Source organism: Tetrao urogallus (genome assembly GCF_951394365.1).
Source record: "Tetrao urogallus genome assembly, chromosome: 12".
NCBI classification, from domain to species: domain Eukaryota; kingdom Metazoa; phylum Chordata; class Aves; order Galliformes; family Phasianidae; genus Tetrao; species Tetrao urogallus.
Window position 1 is genome coordinate 12600456 of NC_136825.1, and position 15475 is coordinate 12615930.

General features: G+C 39.0%; 1 protein-coding gene across 1 annotated transcript; it reads right to left on the reverse strand.

Annotated features, from left to right (window-relative positions):
- Nucleotides 1-1516: 1516 nt before the first annotated feature.
- On the reverse strand, nucleotides 1517-14525 carry N4BP1 (NEDD4 binding protein 1; the record flags this gene model as incomplete). The annotated part of the gene is made up of 7 exons (XM_079541481.1): nucleotides 1517-1853; nucleotides 3236-3343; nucleotides 4901-5008; nucleotides 6721-6817; nucleotides 7271-7401; nucleotides 8995-10763; nucleotides 14280-14525. 7 exons carry the CDS (start codon nucleotides 14523-14525, stop codon nucleotides 1517-1519), a joined length of 2796 nt encoding a protein of 931 aa, XP_079397607.1.
- Nucleotides 14526-15475: the final 950 nt, after the last annotated feature.

Below are 15475 nucleotides of genomic sequence, written 5' to 3' on the forward strand. Positions count from 1 at the left end.
ACCTTGCTAATCACACAGGATTTATTAGTTGAGCATTACTTTTTTGCAGATGTGCTGGTAAGAATAACTTTACTCACCTGACCAGACCTATGAATTGTCCACTCAGGTGTGAAGGGGAAAAAAAAAACAGTCTATTTGGATGCAGAACCACATTCAAGCAATTTCTTCCTTCTCACTGTTCCTTTTTTGAGTATGTCGATAACTGCTCCTAATATATTTCAGTTTTGCTCTTGCTGCAGTTCCTATTGAGAGAGCAGCAGGACTCTCTTCACTTTGCTCCTGCTCAAGCGTGGTCCTACATACCAGTTTCTGGAAACTACATTCAATTTTCCTGCTACCTTGCTTTTGGGCCAGAACCCAGAACAGATTTCAAGTAGTAGAACAGACTTAAATGCAGTGTACTAGCTTTGCACAAGACACAGAATGTAATTCCTATATAAACAGCATAATGTTTTGTTAATAGCCTTTTGCAGGATTCTTGATTAAAACAAGCAGGGCAAAGACAAACAAAACAGCACAGGTACTTAAATTACTCCAAAGGCATACTGATGGTCAATATAATTAGTATCTTAAAAGCAACACAGACATCACAGAACTTTTAAAGCACTAAAAGCGTCTTCTACTGATGAGAGTTGTGATTTTACGCGTTCTTGCTGGAATCTTACTTTTAACTGCTCTTACAACATATCCCGCAGTCTGGATGAACAAGCAAAAGGCTTTTTTTTGTTTGTGCACTCTGTGGCCTCCATCTTGGCCATGTACACAGAACTTACTAGTCACCTGTAATATCACCTGCAAGTCTGTTTAGTATCCAGAAGTTACTCATACAATATTCAGTATTATCCATAACAACACTTACTGTTGTCTGTTCTGCATTTACTGTTTATATAAGAACTAACACATCTGAATACAGGTCAGAAATCTTGGCTCTTGATCACTAGAAACCAACAGATGCATAATGCCATCTTGTGATAGTATTGCAATAGTACACCAGACTCCAACACAGCTTCCACACAGTGGTCATCAGTTGTTCACAGGCCCTTAGGAGTATACAATTACTTCCAAAACATATGATGAAGACCTAAGGAAAGCACGTAAACATTATACAGCAGTCTCTGTGTCTGAAAATAGTGAAATGCCTGTTTGTATTTTCACCAAGAAATACCTGGTTTTCAGTGAAGAAGGTATGAGAAGCACATAAGTGCTTTTGTTTTCTAGAACGTGCTAACATGTTATTTAAAGTGACATCAGTTCTTCAGAACCATTACTGCTTTAATAAGCAATTAAAATGAAGTGGAAGATTTTTCATAGAAAATATTAACACAGATCTGTAGTAGCAGCAGTTTTTAATTTACCAAAAACTGGCATCTATTAGCAATAGGACATACATAAAAATGTTTGTTTATACAAATAAAATTAGGTTCTGAATATTCACAAAGTAACATGACAGAGCAACATTCTTACTCATACTGACATTTAGTCTGATCAGTTGTGATAGAAAAACCCTGTGTAATCTTCAGTCAAGCACCATGGCAGATAGTGCATTAAGATCTCTCATGAATGGATGATCAGCTAATATTTTATCAATCTTCTGTCTTTGCTCATAATCAGGAAATATTTTTATCAAGGCTTCTCTTAATCGTACTGTTTCTGAGGCAGATCTTTGTGGTGGAATTGACAGACAAGCCTTCATATTTGTATCCAATGGAAGCCATGCTGCTGAACGATCACCTTGCGCTCGATTTTTAGGCTGTTGACTGCTGCTGGTTGGATTGGGAACGTGCACAAAGAAAGGTGTCTCAGAAGAATATTGCTCTCTGCTCTGTAAAGCTTTTTGTGCTGACAGAAAAGTTCTATGGAATAAAATGAAAATGGATTAAAGTGAGATAGAGCAAACACTGCCTCTGTACAGTCACAGACAAGAAAAAAGCCTGAAACTCCTGTACTTCATTGATTGCTCAGTTACCGACTGAAAAAATATGAATCACCTGATGCCAAACTGAAACGAAACTGTTGGTATAACATTTTTCAGCTTGAATCTGGCATGACTAACAGTATTAAACAACATTACCTAGGACTTGTTCCAATACACCGTGAGCACTATGACACCTACCTGGCAGAGTATAGCAACAGTCAAAGCTCATTTACTGACACACAAATGTCACTGATCTAAGTGGATTAAAAAGATGTGTTGAACACATACATACTGATTCAAAATGAAAAAAATTGTAAAATGAAAAAACCATCGCCTTCTATCTTTAATAGGGCAATTAAGTTTTTCAGCAATTTTAGGATCTGAGTATTCTATCTTAATTATTGCTATTTCATTTCAGACTATTTAAGAAGTCGATGCTACTCAAAATTGCTATCAATTCAGAGCCAATTTCACTTCACATGACAGCACATAACACAAATATGAACTAGAACTCACATTACAGTTTGTTCTCCTGCTACCAAGGGAAACTGTATTAAAATTACAGAGCTCTATTTTAAGTTACACATTAATCCATTTATAATTGTTAGGCTGGTGAAAAAAGGGAAAAGGAAGCCTAATTCTTGTTTAAAAGAACAAATCCATTTTCAAATATTGGCACATAATGCAGAGCAAATTCATCCTTCTGAAATACACACGTATTTAAAGAGTACAATCATAACAACATAAGCTTATTAATATTTAACATTGTAAGTCAAGTACAAATGCCTTTAAATAGCAACACCCCTCCAAAATGGTTTTATTAACAGTACCATAACCACATGTGAAATGAAATGCCTCTCCCATGACAAAAGATACAAATTCAGTGTTTCTTTTGTGGTAACTATTGCTCAAGTGTTAATAATGAACAAGTGTATTTTAGATACCACCACTGTAACTGGAAAGACACCAGACTACCATATATCTCAACTACCAGTAGGTTTGTGCAATAATGACATACAGTTTGCACCACCTTTGTACGAAAACCACCACAGTGAAACCCCAGAGGAAATTACTTGAAGCATTTATCTTATTTCAGTTGTGAGAGATGTTGATGCAGATGTCACCAGCACTTTCTGAACAGTCTGCAGTAAGAGGAAAAAAATACCCATGTTTTTAAGCTACTACGTGCTAGCATTCTTGTCTGATTTTACTGTACCCTTACTATATTGCTCTACAGAAGTGTTCAAGTGAGCCATAAACAGTTCATTTCCCATCTGAAATCATAACTGTCTCAAACAGAAGCGAAAACAGAAATTATACCTAGAACAGCTTTCACTTTGAAGAAAGTCATCTAATCTAGGTCCATTTCTTCCCAAGGGATCATCGGGAACCATAAAAATGTCCCCAGCAAAAGTGTACTGGAGCAACCTGCAAGAGAGTTCTTCCATTATTCTTTACTAGCAATGTATTCTCCCCTTCCCATCCTTTATCTCCATTAAAAAAAAAAAAAAAAAAGTGTATATGCCTGGAACAAACACTCCATACAACATCAGGAGTTACTAGAGCTCAGCTAGTGAATACCCATTTTAATTGCAGCCAGCAGTCACTGTCAAAGTAACTTTAAGGGAGCATATGTACATTGTTCTTATTTGCACTGCAAACCACTGAGGAGGTTGATTTTTTTCTTTCCTTTTACAAACAGCATGTCAGGTGACTGCATTTTTTTTTTTTTTTTTTTTTTTTTTTTTTTTAAAAACAGAGACCAGTGTGGAATTTTCCAGATGATTACAGAAGATTTTCTGGTTGTTCAAACTCCCCTACTTTGTAAGGATCTTGAAACAAAAAGGGATTAGTGCTTATGTTATCAGAAAGCCACACAATTAGCAAATATTTTTAGATGCTTATGGTTGAAACACAAATGCTTTTATTTTTCTGGAATTATTTTGGGCTGCTGGAAAATCTGCATTCAAAGAAACTCAATCAACGAAAATTTGTCTGTGAAGAGATTTGGTATAGTGGAATTTCCCCAGAAGTAAAACTAACAGCAGATGTTAACACATGATCTTAAAAGAAAAAACAAAAACAGACTAAGAATGACGTTAATTATTCTTACTGAAGTACTGTATGAGAACAGAACCTGATTTTCGTAACTCACTTAAAGAGTGAAAATATCCATGTGACTAGACAAGAACCCAAGTCAGTTTTCAGTTATTTCAGTGTATGTATACAGAACCCAATCACTGCAGCAAGCGTTTGCTCAGAGGATGTCGCAAAGACTGAGGGATTAATAGGAACTTCAGTCAAAACTGAAGAATGTACTTTCCTATTAAGATGACCTGATTTAACTGGAAGAAAAAAAAAATAAATGAGAGGGGGTCAGAAAAAGAAACTGATGGCTGAAGAGAAACTATGACCCATAGAGAATCCACAAATTGAAACAGGGATACTTGACAGCTAAGTGAACTCATCTAACTCCACAGGATGCTCAACAGTTGTAGGGAAACAGCTGCAGGGATAACATTCATTATTTTGCTTAGCTATGTCTATTTGTTGTACTGCAGTGCAGAGTGAGTGATTCTGAAACATTAACAGTGACACTGCGTCTGCATCAGCCACTGTATTTCCTTCAAGAAATGAACTGACAAAAAAGACTGTGAGAACAGCTTGCTAAGTGCGTACTCTTAACAGAACGTAACACTGAAACTTCAAAAGCACGCAGCTTGGCTGCCATAGAGGGCTTCTACTTAGAGCAATTAACAGACAGCATTAGAAGATCCGTGAATAACAGGGATATCAGGGTACTCAACACACAATTAGAAGGTCACAAATCAAAGGGATGGAACTAACAGTAACTTGTGTTCCAAGAGAATTGCATCATAAGTTAACTTCACATGGAATTATAATTTAAAACTCTTTTTTAATCAGAGTGCCTGCAACTTTAAGGATAGACATCCTATACAGTTTTACAGAAATCTAAGTAATTACCTTTTCTGAATAATTTCTCTCCAGGCAAATGATTCTGTCACAAATTCTCTGAAGTTATCGTTAGTCACAATAACACCTCCAGTTTTATCAGCAAGATGTAACAAAAATCTGTAACATTCATTTCAAAGACAGTTATAATAGTCTTCTTTGCTGAAAATTGTTCAAAGACCTAGAAAACTAAATATTCTTACCATCAAAAAATAATTTACTTACAGGAAGAAATTTAAACACTGGAAAATTCCTTGATTTTTGACCCATTATTAACTTAAAAAATATATAGTTTCAGGCAGTATTCATTTATTTACTGCACATAATTTTTATGGGACTTTTTTCCCCACTGGAAGACAAAAATACCAACATGAAAGCATGAAAACCTCCAAACACAGAATTAATAGATTCCAAAATATTTGTAGAGGTAAGTGGCTTGTTTTTTGAAAAGTACAGTATTTATTATGGATTCAAACCCAACTTATTCAGATATACCTTTCTGTTTAATATTAATGTCTGTGTTCAGTACAGTATTATACACATCACCTAGTTGTTTGCTTTCTCAATACCTGCTAATAAAAACTGTGGCTACCATTTCATTGTTAAATAAGTTATGACACTAATTTAGAAAATTCCATGATATTTACCTATTTGAAAATAAGCTTTTTGCTAGCTGAAATACTGCACAGATATGACTTCAGCAAAGACACAATGGTTGGTACTTTTTTTTTTTTTTAAAGATAGAAAATGACACATTTCAAAGAAAGTGCAAATATGTTAATGCAACACTTCCACAATAATCTTAAAATTACTGCACCTACATAACTGCCTGTATGTAAAATATTAGTGTGTAAACTACTCCAACTTGACTTCTCCTACATAATACAAAGTGATATTACACATTTTTTCTACATTATTACTAAAGAGACTGGAGTTGTGACATTTTAACAAGGACATGAAACTACAGAGCACTTCATTTTTATTCTGCATATCACATTTTGCAGCCAGGTACACGACTGTACGATGCAACAAAACAGACATGCCCATGATGCAAAGAACTTAACAATTCCACAGTCAGAAAAAGTACAAATCATTATTAGAACTAAACTGCACTAGCTGACAGCTAGAAATGGCTCATCCAAGCATAATTCAGTAAGCAGGATATAAAAAAAACCTTTACTACCATGTTCTTCTGACTGCGTACCAAGACTAGGAAGATTTGGTAAAACCAACAAAAGCACTAGCACACTCCACTCCACCCACCAAAAGCTTAGTACTGTGTTGTCCATTGCAAAGTGATCCCCCCATTTTGAAGCATAATTTTGGTTCTCAAATTAACTTATAAACTTAGCAGCCCAAGCAGTGTTACAAATATATCAGCACAAGTACACAACTGTGTCTATATACCGCAATGATATTAAGAGGAAAAAAATAAAAGGAACAAAATGGATAAGTAGCTAGTTCACGCTAGTGCTCCTCAGACTTACAAGATCATTTAGGGATAAATTAACAATCAGTAAAGCATAAAAAAACCTTAGTAAAACATTGAGGGTTTTCCCACTCAACACAAGTAATGACATTTGAAACAGATTCACTTCTTAAATTTTGGTTAAAGTTGCCAAGAAAATTATCCAAAATTAATTCAACACAGCAAGCAGTATGTACAAGAACAGAGATTTCATGTTACTGTTACAATATAATATGTGAGTCAGTCTAAAGCTGAATACATCGCACCCTGTCAAGACACACTGAACAACTAGATAATAGTACTGATAGTGAAGGACTAAGGACAACCAGGTGTAAAATGTTTTTAACAACTGCATATTCCATACCTGTCATCATGAGAAGCAATCCTTGCTCCCAATACCATCCTTGAAGGGGTTAAAGACAATATTCCAACATCTTCCAGCTGTGTTAAAAAATCCTGCTCTGTTAAAAGATGCAACAACGGTTCAGTAAAGACAAAAGCTTTCCTCCAAGCTACATATGGATTTGACAATTAAAATATATATACACACACACAAAGAGAGAGATACATAACTAGCAGAGAAGATTTGTACCTATTAATTTACAGAAGTAGCATACTGATAGCTGAAGAGTTATTAACATATAAGCAGAGGGGGAAAAGGCTGAAACCAGAAATTAAAGAGCGAAGAAACAAAAATGCAAAGAAAAAAAAAAAGTCTCCATCTACAGATTATCAGCAAGTCTATACAGAATATAGGAGTATCTCACAATGTATGCTGAAAACAAATTATCTGTGCTTAGCACAAGTGTTCCTTCCTTTGTGTTATGAAATATTTGTTCTCCATTTTCATAGGAGTACCCAAATAATTATTTACAATTTAAATTAAGAAAACATTAGGAAACTATTTGCCACACCTGTAATGGAAGGATCACGTCTTGTTCTCCACTGTGGAACAAACACAGTAATATTTCTGTGGCCACGTTTCCAAAAGTAGTCAACAGCTATTGCAATTCCTCGACAGGAGAAGAACTTCCTTAAACCATGACTTGGGGGGAGGAGGAATGGGAAGAAAAAGATAAGATTAAATTCAATAGAGTTTTACTACTATTAATGCAAACAAAACAGAAGTAGGAAAATATACCTGCAGCCTCAGCAAAATAAAAGCTAGATGGATATCACAGATGAAAAATATTATGAATGAAAAAAAATGTCTTCAGCACAGGAAAAGAACAGAATTATCACCTGCAATTTAATGTAGCTCAGTCTTCTTTAGCTTTCATTAGTACAATACCTGGGTAATTAGAAGTACATTTACCTTTAAAAGGAGGCTAACAAAAATTGTTTCAGAAAACTATTGATCATACATAAAACAATCAGCATGCTATGTATCCAAATACAATCCCAGTATAAAACAGTTTAACTAGTTGCCCAAGAGTAACTGATAAATACAATGATAAAACGAGATATTAGGGCCTCCTTTTCCTTTTCAACAACCTGAGTTACCATATTCAAACAAAATAATGAAATGTCTTCAAAAACATGCCTTCAAAACACCGTAGTCTAGTGGCAATCCTTTAGAAATTAAGATGCTCATTACTTGTTTTTTTTACAGCTCAGTTAAGTGACTCTCCTTAAAATCAACAATTGCCTACTGTGAACGATGCAGAGTTTGACCACCAGAAGTTCTCCTGGATGAGCTATGTACCTAGAGACTTTTCTCTTAGTTGCCTGCAAAAGCAAGTCAACTTCTGTTAACTTTGCAACAGAGCTCTCACTGAAATTACCCCTGACTGTGAGGCTTTAAATATTGAGACGGAACAATGATAATTCCCTGCTTTAAAATGGCACACATCAGTCATCAAAGCTTGACAGCTGCCGAGTAAGAAATACTGCAGAATTCATTCAATTTTCATTTTGTAAAGTCTTGTTATCAAGAAGGATCTCATCTACCAACTAAGGTATACTTGGTTTTAGATTCCATCAACTATCCTGTTAATTTTTTTTTCCTGATATTAATATTTGGACTTCATAAATCTGAGCTGTTTTAAAAATTACTGAAAGTTCTACCAAAGCAAGAAAGTTTAATCTTAAAGGGCTTTAGAGCAAATATTTCCAAGAATAACACAATCACCTAGCAATTAAAATCAAAGCCAAAGACCTTCCTTATTCTACACATAGCCAACTTTAAACCATTTACTCATTTATTTTTTTCTTTAAAAATAAATTCTACATTAATTGTTTTTATGATACAGTAAGTCTTAACTGTATTATTATAGTTAGAGTTGTAAACTGGTATAAACGTCATACATAGAATCAGCTACAATCTTGTGAATAGTAACTTAAGGCTGTCATAAATATGAATGCTGTTATGAAATTGAGAATGAAAACTATCAAAACTGCTATGTATTTGAAATTAAACTGGCTGTCAATTGCACATAATCTTTCATTACTAAATCTTACCCTACCTTATCAGTGTAGCCACTAATAGCATCTGAAAAGCACAGCTGAATACATACTGATCACCAGAAAGCTAGCTACCAAAAATTTTGTACATACTGCAGCAACCTCATCGTCCCGACTTCACTTGGAAGTTTATTGAACGTTTAACAAGGAGATACTTAGTAAGAACAATACTTACGAAATTGCAACGTTGCTTCCATCAATAATGATATGTTTTAAATACGGTTTCCCAGGTTCATTTTTCAACTCCAGTCTGTATGGCTTTTTGAGAGATTCCAGAAATCTTTGGACACCGGTAATTGAAGGATCAATATGACGTCTGTATGCTCTGTCCATCTCTCTGTCAGGATTTGTAGAATTTATCTCTGCAGACAATATATGGGCTTGGGTAGGATTTTCAAAATTTGACATTTGAGAAGTGTGTTGGTTGGGAGATCTCACTTGATAAGAGCTGCAGTGTCCTAACTCGTCCTCTACAACAGGATGACTATTCTGCACAGGTGAGGACCCTGCAGATTTTTGCTGAACTGCATTTTTACTCTTAGCTGAGGTACGCCACACATCTGAGCTCCCTCTGGCTACAAAATCAACATCTTTGGGAGCTCCAGCCTGCGTAGGACTGAGAGGTACAGAACCATCAGTTTCTGTATCGCTTGATGTTGAGTTATGATTCTTAGCAGGACAATAGTTATCTCTCTGTTTATAGCATATAGCTGAACTTTTACCAGGAGAGACAGGTTTGCATACAGATACATGCATTTTATCTTCCGCATCAATTTGAGTACTTGAGATATCTCTGATTTTGTGACGTTCTGTTCTCGTCTCATTTGAAGTATGACTGGTTTTAAGTGGATTCTTCTTGCAAGAAATGTCCTCATCTTCTAGGATATGTGAACTATTCGCATTACTTCCTGAACAAAGATTTGTAGTTCTAGGCGTTTTAGATGACCATTCTTTTTCTTTTTGAAGTTTCAAGTTTTCTTTTTCAATTTCTTCTAGCAATGTTAAGGGTTCCACAGACTGTCCTAGAACACCAATAACTTTTTCCACAATACTTTGTGAATATCCCATTGTTCTAAAAAAGTTTACAAGAATCTTATATTCTATTTCCTCACTGATATCATCACCTTCTTTTATACAGTAACTGGGATCATCTAATTCACCACAGCTACCTGAAATCAGATCAATAACATCATCCCTCTTGGAAGGATCACTGTGTAAGACAGAATTCACTTCCTGGTCATTTTCCAAAGAGAACTGCTTTTTAGGGAGACTTTCCTCAGCATCAGAAAATCTTCTTTTACAAGATTGCCTTTCTTTAGATGCCATTGCCTCTAATGGAGGCACAACATTTATGGGAACAAAACTTGTTTCGGGAGCATCAGAAAACACATTGTCCATTTGCTTTGTAAGCTCAGTTACAGGAGTCCCAGCATTGTTTCTCTCTTCCTCATCTCCTGTTTTTCCATCTCTGCTTGTAACAATTGCTTCGGAGGTTTTGTCCTGTAAGAGCTCTGCTGGGCTTCCAGAGCGCGTAAGATCTATAATAGCACCCCCTGACTCACAACATTCAGTTTGCGTAAGAGTTAGGAGTTCTCTTTTTAGCGAGCTAGGCAAAATCAGTAAATCCATTGTATATTTATCTGCATGTGCCTCCACAAATTGCCTAAATTGCTTTTTAATATCTGATTCATATTCGCTTGACAAGCTTTCATTATTCTCAAAAAGCTTCACAAACTGCTGAACTTGACTTTGAGCCATAACAACTGCTTCTGCACCCCCTTTAATACTAAGCAATCCTATTTCCAGCACGGTTATGTCAGCACAGGTATCCTGAATAAGACTGTTGAGAAACATGTTCTGTGCACCAACAAAAATACAGTGCATGTCCTTTGGGTAGTATTCTTTTTCTTCTAGTTCAGGTTCACAGAGACCCTTAATATACTCCTAGAAGGAGAAAAAGACAGAGGAGTGAATCTTGTGAAAAGCTGACATTTAAAATTAGTCAGTAATGGACCAATACATTAGAGTTACAGAGCTGCAGGGGCTGGAAGGTACCTCTAGAGATCATCTAGTCCAACCCCCTGCCAAAGCAGGCTCCCTACAGCAGGTTGCACAGGTAGGCATCCAGGCAGGTCTTGGACATCTCATGTGTAGACTCTACAAGCTCTCTGTGCAGCCTATTCCAGTGCTCCATCACCCTTACCATGAAGTTCTTACACACATTTGTATGGAACTTCCTATGCTTCAGTTTGTGTCCATTTCCCTTTGTCTTATTGTCACACACTGCTGAAAATGGTCCGGCCTCAGCCCTTTGCCTCCCACACCTTGATATTTAGACACTGACCTCAGTGTCTGAACAGACCCAAGTTGCTCACCCTTGCCTCATGAGAGGTGGTCCAGGCCCTTTATCATCTCTGTTGTCCTCTGCTGGGCTCCTTCCAGGAGACCTGTCTTTTTTGTACCTGGCAGCCCAGAACTGGAGGACACAGTACTCCAGGTGAGGCCTCACCAAGGCAGAACAAAGGGGGGATGATCACCTCCCTTTTAATGCTCCCCAGAACACCATTGGCCTTCTTGGCCACTAGGGCACACTGCTGGCTCATGGCCAATCTGTTGTCCATCAGGTCCTTCACTGCAGAGCTCCTCTCCAGTGGGTCATCCCCCAATCTGTACTGGTGGTTAACAGGTGGCTATTCTCCCCTAGATGCAAGTTTCTACACTTGCTCTTCTTAAACCTCGCCTGGTTCCCTCTCTGCCCAACTCTCCAGCCTGTCCAAGCAAAATAAAAATAAAGCCAGGTTTGCACAATAAGTTTGAGAAAGTAAACTATGTAACAAATACAAAACACATATCTGAAGTGATTTTTAAATAGATTTCATAGAAAGCTAACCTTTTAATGATATCCTATTCTTTATAACTAAATTCACTTGAAACTGATAGTAACTGAGTATTTGGAACCACAGCTTAAATACATCACATATTTACTTTATCACAGAAAAAAAAACTAACGTTCTTGATTCTCAGAACTCAGTATCTGGAAGCACTCAGCCTCAAACAAGTAAAGGCACTGCCATTATTATCTTTAATTTAAGAAAGGCTGAGTAGTTAAAACTATGATATTTGGACCAAACTCAACCTTTACTTTCAGTATTTACAGAGTAACTCATTCCTTTGGGTATCACAATGGTATCTAGTTATTCAATTAAAAATACTGCTAAAATTAAGAGTTTTCAATTATTGCTTCTTTATTTTACTAGGCTGAATCATTTAAAATAAATCTTGATCTTCTCCACACAGCCTTAAGTTTTAGCATTGACTTTTAACAAGACAAGACAGAGATTTATCTTGTTACACCCATTCTTTGGTCAGAGAACACACACTTCATCAGAAGCACCTTGCACTAGAGTAAATTCATAACAGATGACTTGCAAAGACCGTTTCTGAAGAACTCCCAAAGAGTAACAGCAGAAGTAACAATGCCTGGACTGCAACAGATTTCATTAATCTAAAACAACATTCACATTTTTCAGCTAGAAATGAAAAAACCCATCTACTACCAAAAAGAAAAATCACATCCAAATTCTTAACAGCAAGGCAGCTTTTGACGAGGGTTCAATATTTTGATGAGGGCTCATTACAAGGCTTTCTGAAAAAGTAGATAATATTGACAAAATACTGAGAAAATTCCCCAAATCTCCAGTTCCGTGTTAAACATGGACAGAATTGCTAGAAATTCAGGATTTATTGTTTTTGTCGGTTTTTTTTTTTATAGATTAAAAAAGGATTGTGATTTTCACCATCCAGAAGTTATGTAAATAAATTCTCTGTAATACTGTTTTCTAAACATGCCAGAGTTCAGAAGCTGCCAAAGCACAACCTATTTTTCTGTCAGGCAGCATTATTTTTCTTAAGTCTGCTGCAAACTCTACAATGTAGCAAAAGCACTTTCCAAGCTGCAGTCACGATACTTCCAGATTCTGGAGTACATCAAATTTTAATGTCTTCCCTTAGTCTTAGAAATTGAAATTCTCTTTTAAATGAAACTGAAAGCCATTACAATGCAATGAAGAATGCAAGGACACTTTTTATCATCTCTGAGTCATACTAGTGTAAGCATCAAGGCAGGGCGCTTCAAGAGCTTCCAGTACAAATTGCTTCTGCAGCAAAGTCAACAGAAAAATGTTTGTGCCTTAGCCATCACATGACTGCTGTTGCTAAAAATAGGGTTAAAAAACTTACATCAAGATCTGAGAATGAAACAGCACTGAAGAATGAATATTGCAAACATTGATGAATTAAAACACAAATTGCTGTAATAGAATATTTTAAAAGAACAGAAAGGTGTGTGATAATGAATACTTTCTAGTCAACAAGCCATCCAGATAAGGTCTAAAGAAGGCTTTAAATGTAAAGGAAGAATCTCCTACACCCTTTCAAGTATGTGGAGTAAGAAGCAATTTGCATGCTGTAAGGAAAAAAGCAATCACAAAATTGAAAATTGTTTTCCAGCCTTTTTTCGGGAAAAAAAAAACACAAAAAGGAAGTTGTACTGCAGCTGCCCAGAGAGGAGAAATATCCTTTATGTTACCTGTAACAGCTTCTAGAATCTCTGAGCCCAACAGTAGAATCAAACTGATTGAGATCCAGAGTCAATTCAGCAACCTTAACTTTCACAATGTTTTCCCTAGAACTAATGCATAACACAGGGAAAGGAATCAAGATCTTCAAAGCGGAATGTTTAGACGCTGAATTAAGTCATAAAATCCACTGTGCACGCGTGTGTTAAAGACACAAAAAGCCCAGACATCAGGACTTCGGGCTTTAGAGCTTCCTGCAGCCTACTGGCGCTCACACTGCTTCACTCAGCACACAAAATGAGCACCAGCAGTACATAGCTCCTGCTGACACCCCGTGTGCCAGATGAACAAGGGGTGTAACCGATTCTACACAAGCACCTCACAGCAGCCAGCGCCATCACCAATGGCACAAGCAGCACCGAGAGCTTTCTTCTTGTTGAAAGAAAAAAAGAAAGCTCCAGCAAACCAACAGGTGAAGAAGCTCGGAGCTGCCAACTTTCTTCCTGCAGGAAGTGAAGAGCTCGGCCGAGCCGTCACTCAGAGCCCTGCCAACAAGCCACGGAATCAGCGAAGTGCGTAAACCAACCGCAAAACCTGGCAACACCCAACCGAACCCTGCGGCTTCTGGAACCGGAGAAGAAAAAGAAATTAGAGAGAGCCGCGTTCTAATCGCTCTGCGCACCGTCAGGTGCCGGAGGTCGCACTCGAGGACTTTGCGCCGCGTCGTCGGCAGCGCTGCCCTTCGCTCTCGCAGCCCAGTCACTTCCGACACGGATGCTGGGAGGTCCCGGCACGTTCTCACCCCCACCCGCAGCTCCCTGAGTCACCCCCGCCCGGCCAGGCGGAGGGGCTCCAGTCGCGCTCCCCTCCCCCCGCCCCGTACCTTGGCGCTCCGCACGGCCTTCCCGCCGCCCGCCAGCTGCACCCAGATCCTAGCGGCGGGCGGCGGCTGTCCCGGCGGCGGGAGGGCGGGCCGCCAGTCCCCCTGCGCCTCCAGGACGGCCAGCCGCACCTCGAACAGGCCCTGGATGCGGCCCCGGCTGCCCTCCAGGAAGCGGCGTTTCTCGGCCGGGACGGTAAATTCGTCCAGGCCCGGCCCGGAGCCGCGGGCCGCCCAGGGAGCCGCCATCAGCGCCAGCCGCGCCGGGCCGCGCTCCGGCCTCCCATCCCGCCGGGCCGCAGGACAACAACACGGGGAATCCCCGGTCTCCCTTCGCTCCCTACGTGCGTCATCAGCCCGCGACGGCGGCGCCACCACCTCTCCAGGAAGTGGGTGGCACCCCCTGCACGCCCGGGCGCCATCTTTGCTGAAGGCAGCAGCGGCGGCTCTTCTCGTTTTATCAGGCATCGCCCCGCCTTTACCACGTGGTGGGCGGTTTGTTGCAGAACTCGGAGCCTAGCCGGAGTATAGCGAGGCAGTTTTTTTGTTTGTTTTTTTTTTGTTTGTTTTTTTTTAATACACCGTTCAGCTCCCGCTATGGACGGGATGGTGCTGCCGTGTGCTGCAAGGAGGCTCCTTAGTGCCGCGCGCCGCCACCACAGAGCCGGCAGCGTGGAGCGGGCGGCGTCCGCCACGGGCTGCCCCGAGGGAGGGCGCGGGAGGGGCTCCCTGAAGCGAGGGAATTTCGTTCCTCTGTGCGCTTCTGCAGCCTGGAAGCTTTGCGTGAGCCCTCCTTAGTGTTTTCGGCAGTGTTCCGGTGTCACGTGGTGGATTTCGTTCAGGAAAATAAAAAAACCCGAAAAACAAAAAACCAACCATTAAAAACAGAAGTAAGTTTTATCCCTTGCGGTCGTAAAGGGAGAAATGTCCCACTAGTTAGAGTAGCTCTGAGGCTCTACCAGGTTCTTGAATAGCTGCAATTGTCAATACGAAGCAACTGCTGTACAGAAGAGTAAATATTTTGAGTCTTTCTCATTTCCTAACCTGAACACAACTGACATCCTCCAAGTTCTCACTACTTGATCCCCCCTGGATTACATCCATCTCTCTGGTGTTGCTGTGGTGTTGGTTTTTCAAAGCCGTTCATTAAACGCATCCTCCAGAGGGAGGATGAATATCTTCTGCATCTAAATGTCCCT